This window comes from Miniopterus natalensis, chromosome 18 (genome assembly GCF_054644295.1).
Source record: "Miniopterus natalensis isolate mMinNat1 chromosome 18, mMinNat1.hap1, whole genome shotgun sequence".
NCBI lineage: Eukaryota > Metazoa > Chordata > Mammalia > Chiroptera > Miniopteridae > Miniopterus > Miniopterus natalensis.
This window is the reverse complement of record NC_142098.1, coordinates 13207797-13226865: the sequence shown is the minus strand read 5'-3', so window position 1 is coordinate 13226865 and position 19069 is coordinate 13207797. Positions and strand designations below refer to the sequence as shown.

Here is a 19069-nt window from a genome sequence, read left to right as displayed (position 1 = left end):
ACTAGAGTCTGCACTCTTTGTGTCACCTGCCCAAGTGAGCAAGTATAAACCTGTCACCAGAAGCTGGGGCCCCAGTGGCTGGGCAGGAAGAGGCAGCACTGCTGGAATGCGCTGGGGGGGCCCCCATGCTGCATTCTCTCACCTGGGACGGCACCCAGAGCCTGTTCTGAGGTGCTTCCAGCCCCCTGCCCTACATCCCTCCACCCTTCTGTTCCCCACCCTGTCCCCTTCTGCACCCCTATCTTTCTCACCCCCTTGGGCCCTGCAGATACTGGGAATGTTTAGGTTTGCAGCTGCATTGATTCCCTGGTGTGTGTGCTCATCTAGAATATGCATCAGAACATTGGTCTTGACGCCCAGATGGTGAAATACTGGATGGTTTCTCCTTTTCTTTTTTCTGTATATATTTCTAAAATTTTTGTGCTGACCACACACGAGTTCATAATAATCTCAAGGCAATATTTCCTAAAAGGAAAAGCCTATTTTCACATGTCAGCAGATGTGGCCCCATAATCAGAAACATGCCTTGATCCCTGCTCTGCTGTGGGAGCAGAGCTCAGGAGAAAGGAAGCCACCTGCAGATGGGATGGGATGTTGTCAGGGCTCACTGTACAAATTGACCCAAGAGAGGATGTGTTAGAAGATGGCCATGGCCATGGTCCTTAGCCTGGTGACCCCTATGGCATGTGCTGCCTTGGGCTGACACTTGCACATGTGTCATCTCAACAGGCTTAGGTCAGCGTGGATCTGTAGGGGATGGATTCCATGTCCACTCTCCAATCTGCCACTGTCATGGGCCTGAGGTCACCGAGTGACAGAGTGGGGAGCTGTTTGGGCCCATCGAGTGGGGGCTTGAGGGTGAAGGGGCAGATAGAAAGTCCTCTGGGAGGTATCAAGTGTCCCCCTTTCTGCCCCCATGCAGGTGGCAGTCCCATGCCCACCCTGTGATCCCACAGCCATCTATGACTTTCTTTCTCACATACTCTCAGAAGTGTATTTCCTAGCAGCTGTGGTTGGCATATCCCGTCCCCCTGGTCCCTCCACACTGGGCAGGGTTCTTAAAGGGTTTGCAGATTGGAATATGTTGGCCCCCAGAACAGAGGCCAGTGCCCCGAGAACTCTGGCAGGAGACTCTGGGGTGTCAGTCAGCAGAGGGCCCCATGGTTGGGACCCAGAAGCCCAGGTTACCTGTTTGGGGCCTCCTTGCTCTGCCTGTGACAGGATGTGGTCAGTGTATTAGCACAGCCCTTCTGGTTTACCCTGTGTAAACATTTGCATTAATACATGTCAGTCTGGTGGAAACAAATCTCTCTTTGTTAATGGCCTTCAAGTGCAGAATTTAGGAAATACTACTTTTGAACTAATTGTGCTTTTTATGCATCCCTCAGTAACCCTCTGAATGCTCCCAATTTGGAAACCTGACTTACTTTGTAGCCATCTTCTTTTATTTTAAAATTCAGATAAAAAGCTGCAGATTTTTTTTTCTTTAAAAGCACAGGAACCAAAACCCTGTGGATTTTGCCGATAGCAGGGCTGACTGAGCACTGGGGCGGCAGCAATGCAAAATGTGGGGTAGTCTGCGTTCAAACATTTTAGTAGCTGCTCCTGATGAATATTTCAGTTGAAAAGGAATAGTATGCATTAATTATTGTAAAGAGATGTCTTTAGGAGAAAATGATTTTGAAATTCAGTTTAATTTCATTGTAATGCACTGCAAACAGGAAGGGAGTATGTGTGTTTAATTGGCTCTCGGGGGTGAGGCCTGGAAGCCGCATGCCTTTGTCACAGGCCATTAGCGATACAGACTGCATAATGAGAGCGCGCAATCAGCTCACAGCTGCTGGCTCCTACGGGGAGAGCATGATATTAAATAGAAATCAGGATAAATTAAACTTAACCCTTTCCCTGGCCAGCCCCTCCTGCCATGCGAATTCTGGCAGGAACTGGAGAAGGGCCGATTCCGGCCAGCTCCTCTCAGAAGCCAGCCGCTTCAACTCCAGCCCCTGTGGCCCTCCCTGCCCTGTGTGTACCCGCCTCCTTCCCTGCAGCCTAGTTCTGCCAGGGAGAATGTGTGGGGAGCCCCAGGGCTCCTGGCTGCCTCTCAGGGAAGAAACCAAAGGTTCCCCCCAGACACTCCCCTAACAGCTCACTTTGACTCTGAGTTCCACCTGAGCACTGTCACGCCCTCAGAGAAGCTGCTCAACAGACATGGGCTCCAGTGCCAGCCCAGTGCCAGGGGACAGGTGATTCCAGGACCCGGGCATCCCCAGGGCTTTGCATTGACCCTGCTGTCGGCGCTGAGGACATGGGGATGCGGACGTGGAGAGAACAGGATGCACCTGAGACTACAGAGAGGACACGGGACCCAGCTGAGGACACAGGGATGAGAACGTAGGACAGACATGGGGACTTGGAATGGCAATAAGGACATGGGGACAGAGCTGAGCAAACACTGTAGCTCCTACTGCCTTCTTGATGTTTTTCCCTGAGCTGTTTTGTCATTGTAAAGAGACTGATAACTGAACATGAGGAAACAAAATTGACATCTCTGATTATTTCAAAAAATACGCATCATGCACTGTTTAATGTTGGAAAGTGACAAAAAAGTGGCAAACAGTAAACTATAGTTACCTAATTTTAGATAAATACATGTGTAGAAGGTATTTAGGTAACTGGGAGAAAGAACCGTGGGAAAATCACCAGAACGTTGCCAGGGTGTCTGGTGGTATCTCTTCCCTTTTTCTTCTACAGTAAGCATGTGATATTATTATCAGAGACAAACATTAAAAGCTATTTATTTAAGAAAACAACTTACCAGTAGAACAACAGAAGAGAGAGCCTGATGTGGATTGGCTGGGCTGCCGGAGGTTTGCAGCCTCAGTGGAGCGTGGAAATCCTCTGAGGTGTCGCTATAGTCGTGAATGAGGGCTGACCATGCAGCCCAGGGAATCAATTGCTCACAGAGCCCAGTCAACCTTGAGCAAAGACGATGGGCAGGTCACAAAAAAGAAATGCACCTGCCCAAAAATATGGAAAATGTTTCACTTCCTAATGATGAAAGAGATAAACATGGAAACAAAGATTGAATCCTTTTGACCAAGTTGACAAAGATTCTTAAAAAGCTGATGCTCAATGCTATGAGGCTGGTGCTTCCTGCATACACGTGGGATTGTGTTTCCAGAGTATTTCTAGGAATCTATTTAAAGAAAATAGTCAGAGGTGGTCAAAAGTGGATGCATAATGATTTTGCAGAATTATTTATAATGTGAGAAATTGAGTCACTTGCTCAGTGATGGGGTACCGTATGTGTATTGTGATCCATCCACACAGCAGAGTAATATGAGACCTTAGAAACCTTGTTTTCAAGAATAATGACATGGGGGAGCCTGGTTGGTGTGTATCATATACATGGGTATGTGTGGGTGTCACATGTGGGTGTGTTTGGGTTTGTACATGCCAAGCACAGAATGCTAACTTGTTCTCACTGTATTTCATGTCTTCCTGTTTTCTCTCTTCCAGTATTTCCTCAGTAAGCTTTGTTACTCTTAGAAACACAGATAAGTAATTTTTAAATTTTACATTGACGTCGAAGCCTTCTCATGTTAAGAAGGCCTCAGAGTAGCACTCAGGAGTGATATTTGCTCTGCTCACATCTTGCCAAGGCAACTTACTCATAGCTGCTCTGAGCTCCAATACACGTCTCAGACAAGGAGTACTTTTATTTTGACCAGTGAGTCATAGGAATTAGGCAGCGTTGCAATGCAGGGACCCCAGTGTCTCATGTTAGTGAGTGTGATAGCACACATAACTGCAGGCTGTCACAGCCTTCACATCTGGCTGACCAAGAATGACCATCTCGTACATGAGCCTCACTTTTCCCCATAGGGCAGGGTCCGTGTTCCAGAGACTTTTGGTGTCTTTGGCTGTTCAGTCTGCAGCTGTCCCTGGGTTTCCCTGACTGCAAGGCTGAGCCCTGCTGTGCCATGCAGTCCCCTTTGTCAGTGGCACCTTTTGTGTGCAGAGGCTTTTGTTGTGGTATAGTCCTGTCTGGCAGCCATCTCTTGTGTGTGTGCTTTATTTTTTTATGTCTCTTAAAAATCCTTTGTTCCCAGTAGTCATGAAGATATTTTCCTATATTTTCTTCTGAAACTTGTCAGGCTTTGCTTTCACTAAGTTAAGTCTTCAATCAGTGTGGAACTGGCTTTCGTGTGGAGTGATGCAGCAACGTCATGGCACATGTTGCCCTGTACAAACCGCCCTATCCTCCGTCGTGTGTTGAGCTCTGCTGCACGTGGCTGCTCCTGGGCCTCCATGCTATTCCTTTGGCCTTTTTTTTCTTTCTTTCTCTTGCACTGACCAGTCCCAGACGTCATGGCAGAGAGCAAGTGGTTTTAAGTTTTTGTGTGTCATCAAAGCTCTACATCATGGCTCAAAGATGCCATTGGTTTCACCAGTTTGGGAACAATAACCAGTCACTTAACCCCCCCACCACCACCCTCCTACTGAAGACTTGTTAGCTGCTTCTTTGATATTGATCTCCGCGTCCTAAGTGACTACTGATACAGCCAACCCGTCGTCCCCGCAGCACTCTGTCGTCCATGGTCTGTCTGCATCAGCGGTCTGCGGCGTGAGGCCCTGCACATCCTGTTCAGAGCTGAGCCGGGTGGGAACCATGGCTCTTGATTTCCCAGGTCGGGAAGGACTCATTTGTTCATCTCCTATGTCCATATACCCGACTGGCTCCTCAGTGCAGGAATGGAATGCCACCCTCCGTCCTTGGAAGAACCCCCCTCCAGTCCCCTGCTGACCCCGCTGGGCTGTCATCTCCACATCAGCACGCAGCTCCCACCTGGGCCTCCATTGTCCTCGGTCCCCTCCTCCCTCCAGGCTACACCTCCTGTTCCTGCACCCATGGCTTCCTCCTTGCCCTTCACTCCTCAGGTTGGGACCCCAGTCCCACAGAGGCCTTCTGAGAATGGACATGTGTCTGGCCCTGTCTTCATTCCGGTTGGGCTGGGTCCAGAATTCTGGGTTAGAAATCAACCCTTTATTGGTTTCTAGCTTCCACATTCACTGCCAGCTGCAGCCATGTTATTCCTGGTGCTCCACTACCTTCCCCTCTGTGGAGTCCTAGAGAATCTTCTTTGTCCCGAGCCCTGAAGTTCAATGGTCATGCGCTGTGGGTGCTCTGACTTGCCTCGCTTGCCAGCACTCTGGAAACCACGTCCTATGGTTCTGGGAATTGTTTGGCTGCTTTTCTCCCCTCTGATGCCCAGCGACCTCTGGTGGCTGAGAGTGAGAAGGGTGGGCAGGGCCGCTGAGCCCTGGGTGCTCACAGGCCCACCACCTCCTCATGCCTGGCCATACAGCACCCTCCGTCCCTAGAGAACGAGCCGCTGCCATGCTGCGAGACTGGGCTCCACCTGCTTCTCACTGTCAGTCCATCCGTCCTTTGCTCCTGCACCTCCCGCCGGGTGCCTCAGCCCGTGCCTGTGGTGTGAATCAGCGCCCTGCTGCTTTCTCCACGCCCTCACAGGGTCAACGTTTTTAGGTCTGTGTCATTCTTGACCACTAGTTCATCTGCTTTCTAGCTTCCTATTATTTAAAACCTAATCTCCTTTCCTGTTCTCCCTGTTTAAAGCTTTGTGCCTTAAAAAAGTTACTGTTGATTTTGTTTCAAGAGGAAAAGGACTTGTGTTCACCCTGCCATTTTTCCCTGGCAGTTTTCAGGTGAGGTTTATGCTCTGGGAGTTGTTGTGTCTTCATTTCCTTCTGGTATCTTCTTGGTCTTTGTCCCCCAGGAGTGGGTCAAGACAGCCTCTGCCAAGGTCTATGCATGGCAATGGCTCCTCTGTTGAGACTGTGTTTGGCTTCCATGTGCCAAGCCCCCCTGAGGATGGGGCTGTAGCTCCAAAGCACACAGGGAGGGTCCTCACCCTCATTGATGCTCATCCAGCAACTCTGCACAGAGAAATCAGAAATAGCAAACCCCACAGAGAGCAGACAGAACTAGCAGGGAGGCCTCTTCAGATACTGGTGTCCAGAAGCCTCTCTGAGATACCAGCAGCCAGGGGGAGGTGGGGCACAGGTCTCCAAAGGGAACTGCATGCACAAAGCAGGAAGGGATGTGGTATGGTTTGGTGCAGAGCTGGAGGAAGGCTGTGCACTGGAGAATTCTGCCCCAGAGTCTCCCCGCAGCTTCGTGAAAGGCCAGGAGCCTGCAGGGCCCCTTGGGCACATCATGAATTTGGGATTTCTTCTGTGGGCCTTGGGAGGCCTTCCCCTCTATGGGTAGAAAGGAATTCTGAAGCCGCCAGGGAGACAAGAATTCCAATGTAGAACAGCAGCTGTGTGGTGGTGGCCACCTTGAACACCAACACGTGTCTTCCTGACTCTCATGGCCCACTGCATGGGTGCACACACTCCTGGTGAGGTACCGACACCCCCAAGGCCAGGTGAGTCCCAGATGTCCCCGGAACCTCCTGAGGTGGGTGTGAGGCTGGGCTGACCACCCATCAGTGGGCTTTTGTGGAAAGACAAGTCTCTTGAGCCTTCTGCTGTAGGAATTCAGGCACAGCCTATTACTGATGGGTGGCTGCCACATTATCTGACCCAGAGCCTGGTCTCCAGAAGGACACAGAGCTGGCACTGGCATCCTTCCCAGTCAGCTGCATTGGGCCTCAGGTCTGCCCTCAGCATGACTCAGTGGAACATGCAACTCTAGTGCACTTGCTGGTCAAATGGTGACCCTACCTGGTTTGCACTCACACATGCAAATGCACGTGCACATGCCTCCATGGGGGTGTCAGCCCTTCAGTGAGGGAAGAGTTGACTCAGCTGCCTGCACAGCCCTGGCTCCTACAATGCTGTGAACATGCCAGGGCTGCAGGGCCTGACAGTGCACCAAGCAGGTCAGAGGGATGCAGGGAGAGCTGGACTCTCCCTCAAGACAAGCAGGGGGTGTTCCCAGAAATGACAGAGCATTGCACCTGAGGAAGTGTCCCAGCCTGATCAGGAGCATCTAATTAGCATCCTGATAGGCAATTTCCCACATTTGTGGCACTTGGTTCTCAGTCATAAACTTGGTTAATACAAATTCTTCCCCTAAAAAATTATTGCCTAATTATAATGTGCTGCAGATGCTGCAAGTGACTTGCAGAGGGGTGGGGGCACTCTCCTAGAGTTTAGGGAGGGAAATTTCTCCATGAACCAAGAGCAATTTCTTAAAACTTTTTATTTTGAAATACTTATATATTCACAGGAGGTCACAAGTAATGTGCAGAGAGGTCTTTGTATCTTCTCCCAGTTTCCCCAGGTGACAGTGTCCTGAGTAACTGGCTCATCACCAAAGCCAGTTCCCAGGCTCATTCAGGTCCCACTGCTCCACACCTACTGTTGTGTGCCCAGGCAGGTGTGAATTCAGCTCCCTGCCCTCATCACGTGTGAGGGTCCATGTAGGTACCACTGCGCCAATAAGACTGTTTCTGTCACCACAAGGCTGCCTCTAGCTGCAGCTTTGTGGCGTCAAGCCTGTTCCCCTTTGCCCATGGTCCCTAATCCCTTGTCACCACCATTCCTTGTCCTTTAGGGACATCACAGAAATAGAGTCATATATATCACCTTTGAGGATTGGCCTTTGACCTCAGCACAGTCCCCTGGAGTTCCACATCCCTGGATCCAGCCTCCACATTCCATGGCCAACCTCCTGGGGACACAGCTGCTCAGGAGGTCTTATCCAAGGTACCTGTAGTCCATGCTGTGAAGCAGGCCTAAGCTGTCCAGTGCTCAAGACCTCTGCCCACAAACAGGGCCCTTATTTGCATCCAACCAGGCTTGACCCACAGTTCACCAGAGGCAGGACTGGACGTTGGCCACAGACCTGCTGGCCAGCTGGTCTCCAGGGTGAGGTGGGTGCAGCCAGCAGTGGTGGTTACCCACCCTCTGCAGGGCCTGGGCTTTCTCAGCCTCTCAGGGCTTGCACTGTTGCTGGAGACAATCTCAGAGGAAAGGCTGAGTTTCCTGTGCTACTGTGTGAGGCCTCCCAGTGTCCACAGTCCTCTACAGGCGGCTAGCAGGCCAGGGCCTGGCAGGCACTGTCATTGCTCCATGTGGTTCTTCCAGAATGAACACCAGGGTACCATTTGACCTCACACCCTTTCACCCGGCAAGTCTGCCCTTTCTCATGGTGTTGCTGCAGAGTTCTTCTGGGAGTACAATCTTGCTGCATCAAAGCTACATGCTTCCTTTTCTTCTTAAGCCTCTGCCCCAGGGCTCTTTGGGGGTTTGGAGGCTTGATTTGTTCCTTAACTCTTTCCCTACTGGACACTGAAAGTGCCCAATGTGGGTGCTTTCAGGTCCACAATGGGAGCTGAGGGAGACGCACCTTGTCCTGCCCCACTGTGCACATTGCTCTGTAGCACCTGTTGGGGAGACGGGGTGGCCCTGTAGGTGCAGCGAGTGGGCACAGCACTCAGCAGTCTTACTGTGTAAATAATGGTGTTGTGGGGCTGCCCTGTAAATAGATGGCACCCACCCTTGCAGGCTTGCTTCTGTGCTGCATCAGACCCCCTCATTCCCTCAAACACCAAGGACCCCTTTATCTGAAACCATTTCTGTCAGCACCACTGAGCACACATGTTACCTGTAGGCAAGCCTCACTTCGGAGGAAGACTGCCTGTGGGTCAGAGACTGGAGCTCTGCAGAGGAAATGCTCTTTGCCGGGATTTAGCACCTGTTTCAGGCAGTGTCCAAGGAAACTGTTGACGGGTTTTCAGGGTCCCCGTTTTTCAGAACCTCAAGCAGGACCTCGCTTCTCAATTCTTAGCATGCCCCCCAGGTGCATTGCCTGATCATCCTGCCCCCCTAGTCCAGTCACGGGGGTCCCCTGGAGAGTAGAGTGATTCTAAATTGGCATCCAGTGGACCCTTCTCTCCATAGACCCTCCATTATCACCCTCGTCCCCCCTACTCTCTCCAGTTGCCCTCACCCCTGAGAAGGAGGGTACCCAACTGGCCCCTCCCACCTTCCTGGAGCCTGGCCACACCTCTCCCTCCCTCCAGGGCCCCCTCAAAGCCAGAATTGCTCAAGAGTCCTCTCCTCCACTCTCTGCAACCCTCTATCCCATAATAGCACCTCTTTTGGTGATGGTCTCATGCCCAGAGCATTTCTGAAAGCAGTGGCAGTCTCTGTCCTTGTCTTCTAGGATCCTCCCAAATGTTCCCCTCAGTGAACCTTTGCCCCACAGACCTCTGGTAGGTTCCCTGGCCTCTGGCCTCTGCTTCTCCCACGGTGAGTGGTCAGCATGGATGGTTGGGAGGAAGTTCTGGGAGCTCTGGGCTTGGTGGCCCTCACACCTGTCTGTCATTCATTGGCCACAGCCACTCCCAAAGGATCCTGAGGCTGTCTGTGCAGCTTTCCTAGCAGCTAAGAGACCCAGCCGACTTCCAGGAGGGTCCTTGTGAGACAGGCTTTCTCAGAAGTGTTTCGGTTCTTCTTGCTCAGTGTTTTCCCTGGATAACCACCTTTGCCCCATTCAGGTTTCATGCCCATCCCTGCAATGCCCCCACTCATGTCTCTGCCCATCCCTGTAGTGCCCCCACCCAGCTCTCCCTGTGCCCTCAGTGCACCCCACCCATGAGATGTGCCAAAGAGCACAGACTCCTTCCTCCTTCCTCTGTTGGTCTTACTCAGTCGTGTCCTACTCTCAGGTGACCTCTCTCTGCCTGCTGTCCCATTCACCCTGTCTCCCACCTGGGCATGGCTATAACCACAAGCAGGCCCCAGTCACCACACTGCCCAGCAGTTTCCACAGCGCAGCAGGAAGGAGCTTTCAGATGCAAATGCTGTCCCTTTAGCCTGTGCCAGACCTTCCCATGGCCTCCAAGGCTCTAGGTAAAGACAGCTACCGGGCACATGCAGCGTTGTCCACTCTGCCACCCTCTAGGCTGCTCACAGCCTCGCTCCTGCTCCCACAGGGCTTTGCACCACATGCTGACACACACTGGGCCTCAGCCCCACCCTTGCCCTCCAGGCCACACTCCAGGAGGCCAGGCTGCCTTGGCTCTGCATGTGGCCAGCCAGCAAATGCTGCCAGAGTTCACTTCCTAGGAAAACAGAGCACAGCTCCTCACCTGGTGGGGGTGTCCTGGGGCTTCTGTAACCTCTCACCACTAACTAGGGGCTTCAAACAACAGAAAACTATTCCCTCCCAGTTCTATAAGCCAGAGGTCTGAAATTCAGGTGTTGCAGGGCTGCGCTCCCTTGGAAGGTTCTAGGGGAGGACCCCTTCTGCCTCTCCCAGCTCCTGAGGGCTCTGGGTGTTCTTGGCTTATTGCTGTATCACTCCAACCTCTGCCTCCATCCTTCCACAGCTGCCTTTTTCTGTGTGTGCCGCATCTCCCTCTCCCTCCCTCTTTTAAGGACATGTGTGATTACACTTGAGGCCCACTGGGCAATCCAGCATGACTTGGACTGCCTGCCATCCTGTGTTGTTCTGACTGACAATGATCTGAATAAGTGACCAGGGCACTCCTGAGTGTGCACCCAGCCTTACTTGGCATGTAAATCCCCAAACCTCTCCATGATACAACTTCCATATATCTCTAGCACCATCCCCACCATTTCAGTGCCTTCTCTCGAAGGAGATCCTAGTCCTTGCTGCTGTTCATCAGGCTGGTGACAGGAGACAGGTGCTAGAGGAAGTTGCAATCCAACGTGAGCTGGAGTGCAGGAAGGGGACACCTGGAGGTGCCAGAGAAGTGGTGTCTGAATAGGGCTGAAGTGAGGAGAGGCAGCAGATGGAAAATTAGAATATTGTAGGCGAGGAGGCATCCTTGTGCCCCAGGCATGAGGGGACGTGGTCAGGGGCTGTAGAGTGGCCGGTGTGGGTGCAGCTGTAGGGGGCTCTCACCCTGGCTTAAGCTGCATTAACACAGAGCAGGGCTGAGAGCAGCTCAAAGAGGGTGCAGGTGACACCAACAGAGGCCCCAAAGCCACAATGGCCAATGGCCATGGTATGGGCAAGGGGTTGAGGAGGAGGGTGTCTCCAGCAAGACTAGGGACAGAGGCAGAGCCCAGGACAGACAGTGACACCTTGCTCTGCTGGGTCCCTGGGCTAGTGGAGGGCAGCGGGATCAGGTCAGGATATGGTGGTCTGGCCTATGGCCATGTTCTGCATTTTAGTGATGGGCAGCTGGCAGTCAGGAAACTGGTGGAAGACCGTGCAGCTGTCCAGTGTGCAGAGTCAGGCTGCACAGCAGGAATGCGAGAGGTTACGTAGACCTGATGGACTCAGAACAGGCTGCGTCCACTCTAGTCCCTGCAGCCCACTCCTGTCACTTCAGGCCTGCACCCTCAGGCTGTCCCAGCCCCACAGCGCAGCTTTCGAAAGCCCCTCATTTCTTATGCTGCCTGTCAGCGCAGGAGAGAACCACCACAATCGCCGCCCTGTGCTCTTGGAGCCTGGCCTTCCTGCTGCACTATAAATAAGCCAGCAGCCCGTCCACGCACACCCATCCGTCTTGTTTAATAGACTGGAGAGCGCCCCACACCGCGGCAGGTCTCAAGGAGTGGCGAAGTGATGGATGGCTCCTTCCTGTGTCGGACGCGTGATGTATAATGAAATATTTATGATTTATTTCAGCTAATAACCCGGCGTGAAGTGCAGGATGTGAGAGCAGGAGGGTGAGACAGCACTCCTTGTAAAGGGTGGGTTGGGGGTGTCCCCAGGTACACACACCACACATTCACACACATGTATACACACATGTGTGCGCTCACAAAGCCTTCCTTACCACACCCTCGATGCCCCAGGCTGGAGTGCAGACCTCCAGCTCCTTTTCCTCTGTCCCACCCCGTCTCATGCTAGGTGCTGTCTGAGAACGGACTGCTGGATCCTTAGCTGGGGAGGGGGTGACACCCAAGAGAAGCAAAATCCCTTTCCTCCTGTCAGAGACCCATGTGGCACCACGTGTGGCCCAGGAGCACCCCACCAGGAAAGGGGCCACTGTGATACCAGCCCTACCAGGGCCCTGCTGTGGCTAGAACCCAACTGTGGACATTGGGAGGCAGCCAATTCTCTTGTTTCCTCTCTGTTTTCATGGTCCTGAGAGAGCAGGCAGGGCACTGGGCAGTGATAGCTCAGGGCCCCAGCCATCACTCCTGCATAAGGACACAGCCAGAGGGGCTGTTCTGGTGTCAGCATCACAGATTGAGGTACCAGCCATTAAACTTTGTGCTTGCTCCCTTGTCCCAAAATCACCCCACATGCGGCCAGCGTGTCAGTGGCATTAACGCTCACAGGCACCCACCGCTCACCACCCATGCACACATGATCTCTGTGCCTGTCCCTGCAGGCACAGGGACTGGTACATGGTGGCCACGGCCCCTGCACACCCCCTGGTGACCAGAGCCCCTTTCCTCAGGCGACACAGCCTTGTTCAAGGATGGCAACTACTGGATCCGGGGGCGCACATCGGTGGACATCATCAAGAGCGGTGGCTACAAGGTCAGCGCCCTGGAGGTGGAGCGACTGCTGCTGGCTCACCCCAGCATCAAGGGTGAGTGGCTGGAGTGCTGCTGTTTCAGCACAGCTATACGCGTCCAGACTCCGGAGCAGGCCCGATGTGTTTCCTCTGTGATTATAGATGAAGCTGGACCAGGTTACCCAACCTTGACGTACCGCACAGTGGGGCTGTGTCCACCCCACACCACAGTTAGGGTCTGCACCCCACACCACAATTGCTTCCAGGCCTGAGGGGAATGCTGGCTGCTCCATTTAGCCCATGAGCAAGGGAGTGGTGGTGTCCCCATCCTCAAAAGTGACAGCATGTGCAGGTTGGCCATTGGCCAAGCATCCTGGGCTGGACCAGAGGGTGTGGCTATAGGTGCTAGTCCAGGAAGTGTGGGCTCCACCCAGACCTCCTCCTGACCTGGGGTCACAAGCTGTGAAGACCCTGGAGATGGCAGAGGTGCCCCCGCCATTTCACCAGGGCTGTCCCGGGTGGCCTGTCCATGGGAGCCCATAGGCCTGGGGGGCAGAATGTTCTCATTGTTTCATTGTCCTCAGCCCTCTTATCAGCAACTGGCCCCAAGGGCAGTGCAAGGGGAAGGCAAGAATGGTTAGCAGGCCGGCTCCCACCCTGAGCCCCCACAGAGGCACGCTGGGGAGCCGTCCTCATCAGTCCCCAGCAGGACCCTGTACTCCCTAAGGCTGCTGGGCAGCTGTTTCCCAGGACTTGCTCTAGCCCCCTCCCCCCCCCAATCCCTGGCATTTCCTGTGCATTCTTGGCTACTCTGTAGCCTGCATTGGTCACTTGGTGTTTAAGATACCCCACTCTGTCCACAGATGTGGCTGTGATAGGTGTTCCGGACATGACGTGGGGCCAGCGGGTTACTGCAGTGGTGACACTTGAAGAGGGACACTCACTGTCACACAAGGAGCTCAAAGAGTGGGCCAGGTAAGGGCTGGGCAGGCAGGGGCCGGCAGCACTCGTGGGGTCGGAAGAAGGAACTCTCCCACCTCAGAGGAATGGGTGGGCAGGGGGGTGGACTGTCCCATGGCCTGGAGGAGACACGGGAGGGGGTCTTGGGCCTTTCTATCATCCATCTTGGGGGAGGCCCTGGAAGGTCAGGCAATGTGGTACTTACGTGAGGCTGCCCCGACAGAGGACTCCAGGGAGGCTCTGTAATGACGGCAGAAGCAGATGCAAAACCCGTTCATGCCCATCGCCAAGTGCCATGAACCCTTACAGGGAAATAGGAGCCCCCACTCCCAGCCATAGGACTCAGATCTGAGGCCAGAGGAAGGTTCTGAGGTGGCAGACACACGTGCTCCTGGACAGGGTCCCCTGTGGGGAGTAAGTTCTCGCCCTGGTTTAGGAGGAGTCCTATCAGGGAAACGTTTGGTTAACCTGTAGCCGAGATCTAGAGCATCAGCAGGGCGCTGGGGTGAGCCAGCTCTGAGTACCTTCCTGCACCTCTCCCTCCTCAGCCAAAGTGCCTGTCCTTCCACTGTGCTCTAACCACAGGGCTGAGCAAGGGGCATTTTCCTGTGCCCCTTGGGTGCTCACTGCCCACCCAAGGCCAGAACTCCCCCCTCTCCCTGTGAGGGGAGCGAGCCTCCCCACAGCAATGTGGTCCCTTTCCCTCCCTCACCCTGCATCTTGGCTGGTTTGCCTTCACCTAACCCTAAAGCCTCCCAGTAGCCTTTCTGCTATCTGCTCTGGTCCTGGTGGTTTCTCTGTCCCAAGGCCCACAGGCCCCTCCCCTGTGCCCACAGTGCCCAGCAGTCAGTCCCAGGCCCAGCCTGAGCCCCCGACCCATCCTTGTCAAAGACCAGACAGGACAGGACAGAAAAGGACAGGGAGGAGGGTCCTTGTGAGCTCAGAGAGGAGGCAGCTAGTAATCACTCCTGAGCTCTTTATCTTAAATCCAAGAATTTCCTCCTTTCTATCCACTCTCCCCTCACCCCCCTCCACCCCAGCTTGCCTCCTTCTTGGTGCTAGAGATATTTTTGGCTTGTCCAACATGATTTCACAAACAGTAGGAATCCTTGTTTCATCAGGGGCAGCACAGCTGGGCAATTAGATCCCCTGGGATTTGCAGAAGCAGTTGGAGCACTGAGTTTAACAAAGGAGAGGAGGCTGCTTTGGTTAAACAATTACTCTGTTAACAATTACGTGTGTGTGTGTGTACGTGTGTGTGTGTGTACACATGTGTGTGTGCACGTGTGTCCGTGTATATATGTGTGTACATGTATGTATGCTGTCCTGAGAGCTCCCAGAGAGTTTCATGTCCAAGTCTACAGTCTCACATTAACCATGGACTGTTCTTAGGCAGGCGTCTCTATATCTCTAAAATTCAGCTCAGGCCTCTGGCCCAGCCCCCAGCAGGGTCCTGCACAGATGGTCATAGCTTGTGACCGTGAGTGTGAGAAGACCCTGAAGCAGGCGCTGTGTGTAGAGGATTTGGGGATGCTCTGGGGAGATGCTCCTAGGAGGAGAGGACTGGGTGGAGCAGTTGGCTAGCTGTCGTGTGTCTCCATGAGGACTGTCTCATACTGAGGCTGGCATCTGGGCCTTTGTGTCCTCAAATTGGGCAGTCACTGGGTGGTAACACAGGCTGCCCACCCTATGGAGGGAGAAGAGGGTCTTCGTTTCTGAGCTGCCCTCTGAGTCCCCTGTGTGCTTGCACTTCGACTCTTTTGGGCACTGACTTTTTAGTGAGGCTGCTGTTTCTTTCTATGTCATGTTCACTACCATTTGGGGTCTTTAAAAAAACTTTTTTAAATAACGTTTTCTCTTTTGCTGCCATTTTTTTCATTTCTGAAGATTCTGCTCCCCAAGTAAAGGACTGTCTTTCTACCTCACGCTGCACTTTTAGCAGAAGTCACAGGGAAGCTGGCAGCCCCAACTCAGGCAGTGTGTCTCCTCGAGGATATGAGCGTGGCTGCAGAGCTGGGTAACACCACCATGTGTGCAGGGTCTCGGACACAGACAGCCTACCACCCTTCCATCCCCCCAAAACTGCCAAGTTGAAATGGGCCACATTGACTTACACACCCAGGAAGAATCCTCAGTGTCAGTGTCTGATCAGACCATGATGACTAGTGAGTGGGTGGTGGCTAAAGTCCTGTCCCAGCTGTGCCCCACCAGCCCTCCTCTAAGGAGATGTGTTTGGGAGGCATTAGGTAATATCTCCATTGTCCATGTGGATTTTTTCACAGGGAAACTTGCTCTTAACAAACAACTCAGCTTTGCTGGGGTCCTGTGTGAGATTTCACTTTGCCTTGAAGCAGTTCTAAGAGCTTCCTATTAGATGCTAAGCTGGGACCCCTAGAGGAAAACAGGCCCAGCTCACAGACTCTGAGACAGACTCTGTCCTGCAATGCAGGTCTCCACGAAGGGACCACTGTTCTTGGAAATGGCAGGGTCTGCAGATTTTAAACCTGTGTTCGTCACAAAGCTGTTAGGTCATTTTTTACTTTTATACTTTCTGTTTCCTCTTTTAGTGGTTGCTAAGTCAGGGTTTATAATGTGCATCTTTGACTTACCACAGTCTCCCTCCCATGACAGCAGCCTCTTCATGCACAGACAACTTGTGTGCTATTGTTGCTATGCATCTACTTTTATATTTGTTACATACCCACACTACATTCTTTTATTTTTGTTAAGCGATTATCTCCTAAAGAGAATTCAATAATAAGGAAATGGTATCTGTTTCATGTCTCTGGTGCTCTTCCTGCCTTGGCTTATCCTCGATTCTGTCAGCAGTGTTTCCTCCTGCCTGCAGACAGGCTCCCATCTGGTGCTGGTCTGCTGGTAAGGAACTTTGCCAACTTCTGTGTGTCTAAAACGTCTTTAATTTCACCTTCATTTTTGAAAGATAATTTTGCTGGACACTAGATTGGCTGGTTTTTCTTTTAGTTCCTGGGGAATGATATTCCACTACCTTCTCACCTGTACTGTTCATCTTGGGAGTCTGCCATCATCTCAGAACACAGCCCCAGACCTGTCTGGGCCCTCTTCTGTATGGGCCCTGACACTCAGCTCAGTGCTAGCATGCTGAAGGAAAGCGAAGTAGGGGTGGTGGGGTGAGGAGAGCCACAAAACGCAACATGCCACCCAAATATCACTGGAGACACCGAGTTTTGGCGGCCAGGCTGCGGAGCAGTGGGCAGCTACATTCCAGGAGCAGGTTGGGGTTTCGGGCCTCAGATTCACCCTGCTGGCCTGACAGGGTTACCAGGCCAGTCCTCGTGGCTTGTTCCAGCAAAGTCCAGCCTGGCCCCACATGTCCTCCTAACCTTAGTGGGCAGCCCTGGCCATATATTGCAGCTGCCAGGACCACAGATGGTGTCATTGTCTCTCCTCATGAATCAGGAGCACCCTACACCCGAGTACCACAGAGTGGGAGCCATACCATAGCCTTTAGCCTGCAGCAATCTGTTTATGGCAGGAGCTGCCCTGAGATAACTGTGTTCAGGGCTGTATTGCTGATGCTCTCTCTGCCTGTGGCAGATGGACCCAGCCTGCAAGGGCTATTAAGCTCATGTTAATTCATAAGCACCGCGCTGCTTAGGCAAGACTTGGGGTTTCTCTTTCACCCCCACCACTGGCTCCTTGCTACTACTCATCCTCAGTGACCAAGGCTGTGCCACAGCTGCAGAATGGAGGGCCATACCTGCCTGTTGTTCCTGGGCAGACACTGGGGGGCCACGTGTCCTGTACCCCACTGTCTGCAACACTCTGGTCTGGCCTGAAGGTTGTTGTCAGCAGCCCCACAGAGTGGAGCCCCTGTGGCTCAGGAGGCTGGGAACTATCACCCCAGGCATCATTCTGTGCTTCCGCAGTTTCCTTACAAATGTGGCCCTGCGTGTGGCTGTCTGAGAACAGGGAGCAGGCAGCTCTTGTCTGCCCAGAAGAGGCCTCAGGAGGGATAGCATGGGCCTGCAGCACATAAGGAGGAGTTCCAGGGCAGAGCCTACAGGTGTGGGAGCCCAGCACATGGCCACACATGGGAGGACACATCATGTAACGGGGTGCCCTTCATGGAGGAGATGTACAGAGCAGTCCCTGGACCTATGCTCAAGCTGCTTGGGTGTTGGGCTCTGGTGCAGGGAGGCCACCTTCTCTACCCATCTGGCCAAGGCTGCTGCAGTGACCAGGCCACAGTGGGACTGGCTCTCTCCAGCTCCAAGAGACCCGGCCCCCAGTGGGGCTCATCCTCACCTCCCACCCCGGTGGGCAGAGAGGTGTCTCTGTGTTAGTGTGTCCTGCAGGAGGGCACCCACCTGGGACAGGCACAGATATGGCCAGGCTTCTAGGCCACAAGGTGGATGCCATCTGGGCCCAGAGTTCCTGCCCCTCAGGCCGCGCTTTGTCTCTGCAGAGGTGTCCTGGCCCCATATGCCGTGCCCTCGGAGCTCCTGCTGGTGGAGGAGATCCCAAGGAACCAGATGGGGAAGATCAACAAGAAGGACCTTGTCAGGCAGTTCTACCCACACAGCCAGGGAGCGCCAGAGGCCAGGCACCCGTGAGCCAGCATCTGCTTTAAACCAAAACCCCCAAATTGGGTGGAACAGACTCCAGCCTGATGGAATGAGATCACAGCCAGAGGCCTCTTCTGCCCTGTCCTTGTGGCCACACCCACACTCTTGCCTGGTCAGTTCCCTGGAGGATCCAGGTATCACCCACAGGTGCACATCTCCAAAGGAAATTCAGTAAAGCTTCACAGAGAAAAAACGCCTGTGCTGTACTGTGCTGTCTACCCAGGGCCTGCGTGGGGGCCGGCCGTGCTCCAGCTACAAACAATGCACACATGTGCACGCCACAGAGCACAGGGTGTCTCCCACTGTCTAGGATGCTCATGTCACTGTTCCAGGTGGCCTGCAACCCCCTATAGAGCCTCCTGATTGAACCCTGAACGTTCTGAGGAGCCCACCTGGAGGACAGTCCTGGGTGTCCAGGGGAAGGCTTTGGGTGTGCCATCATCTCTTCTGCCCTCCCTGGGACCTCCCTGTGTGGCCCTAGGACAGTCCACATCACAAGAATGGCATCACTGTGCCCCAGGGAGTCTGGCAGAGGCTCACTTAGGTCTTCAGGGCCAAGCTGACCGCTGTGGGGACAAAGATCAGGCCCCCAGAGGGTCAGGGAAGCTGAGTGTCTGGACCCTCTGCCGAGCAGCTGGGTGCAATCACAGCCCCCACAAAGGGAATGTTATAGACCACGGGCCCACGAACTTCTGGGATAGGCCAGGCGGTCAATATTTCGGTCTCTGTGGCCACATGGTCCCTGTCGCAGCTGCTCACCTCCACTGTTGTAGCGTGGATCCCAGTGTTCTCTTGTAGAGTCCAAATCCTCTTGGTAGCCAGAGGCTGACCACCAATGGCCCTGCCACTGCTTCACCTTGACCCTTGACCCTTAACTCCCCCACCCCCTCCATACAGCTTCCTCTACACACCCCTCTACTCCCCCAACCCCTCCTTTCAGTCTTCATCTAAATGCTATGTTCTCCTTCCCAGATACCCCCCACAGCACCCCTTCCACTCCCGCCCTAGACAGGCCCAGGT

General features: G+C 53.5%; 1 protein-coding gene across 1 annotated transcript in view; it reads left to right on the top strand.

The window, feature by feature from the left end:
- The window catches only part of ACSF3 (acyl-CoA synthetase family member 3), a 59825-nt gene extending 41600 nt beyond the window's left edge, over nucleotides 1-18225 (top strand). The window contains exons 7-9 of the mRNA XM_016221072.2: nucleotides 12423-12557; nucleotides 13346-13457; nucleotides 17890-18225. Of these exons, the coding sequence (XP_016076558.2) occupies nucleotides 12423-12557; nucleotides 13346-13457; nucleotides 17890-18037 (395 nt within the window). The 3' untranslated portion in view covers nucleotides 18038-18225. The remainder of the gene's footprint in view (nucleotides 1-12422; nucleotides 12558-13345; nucleotides 13458-17889) is intronic.
- Nucleotides 18226-19069: the final 844 nt, after the last annotated feature.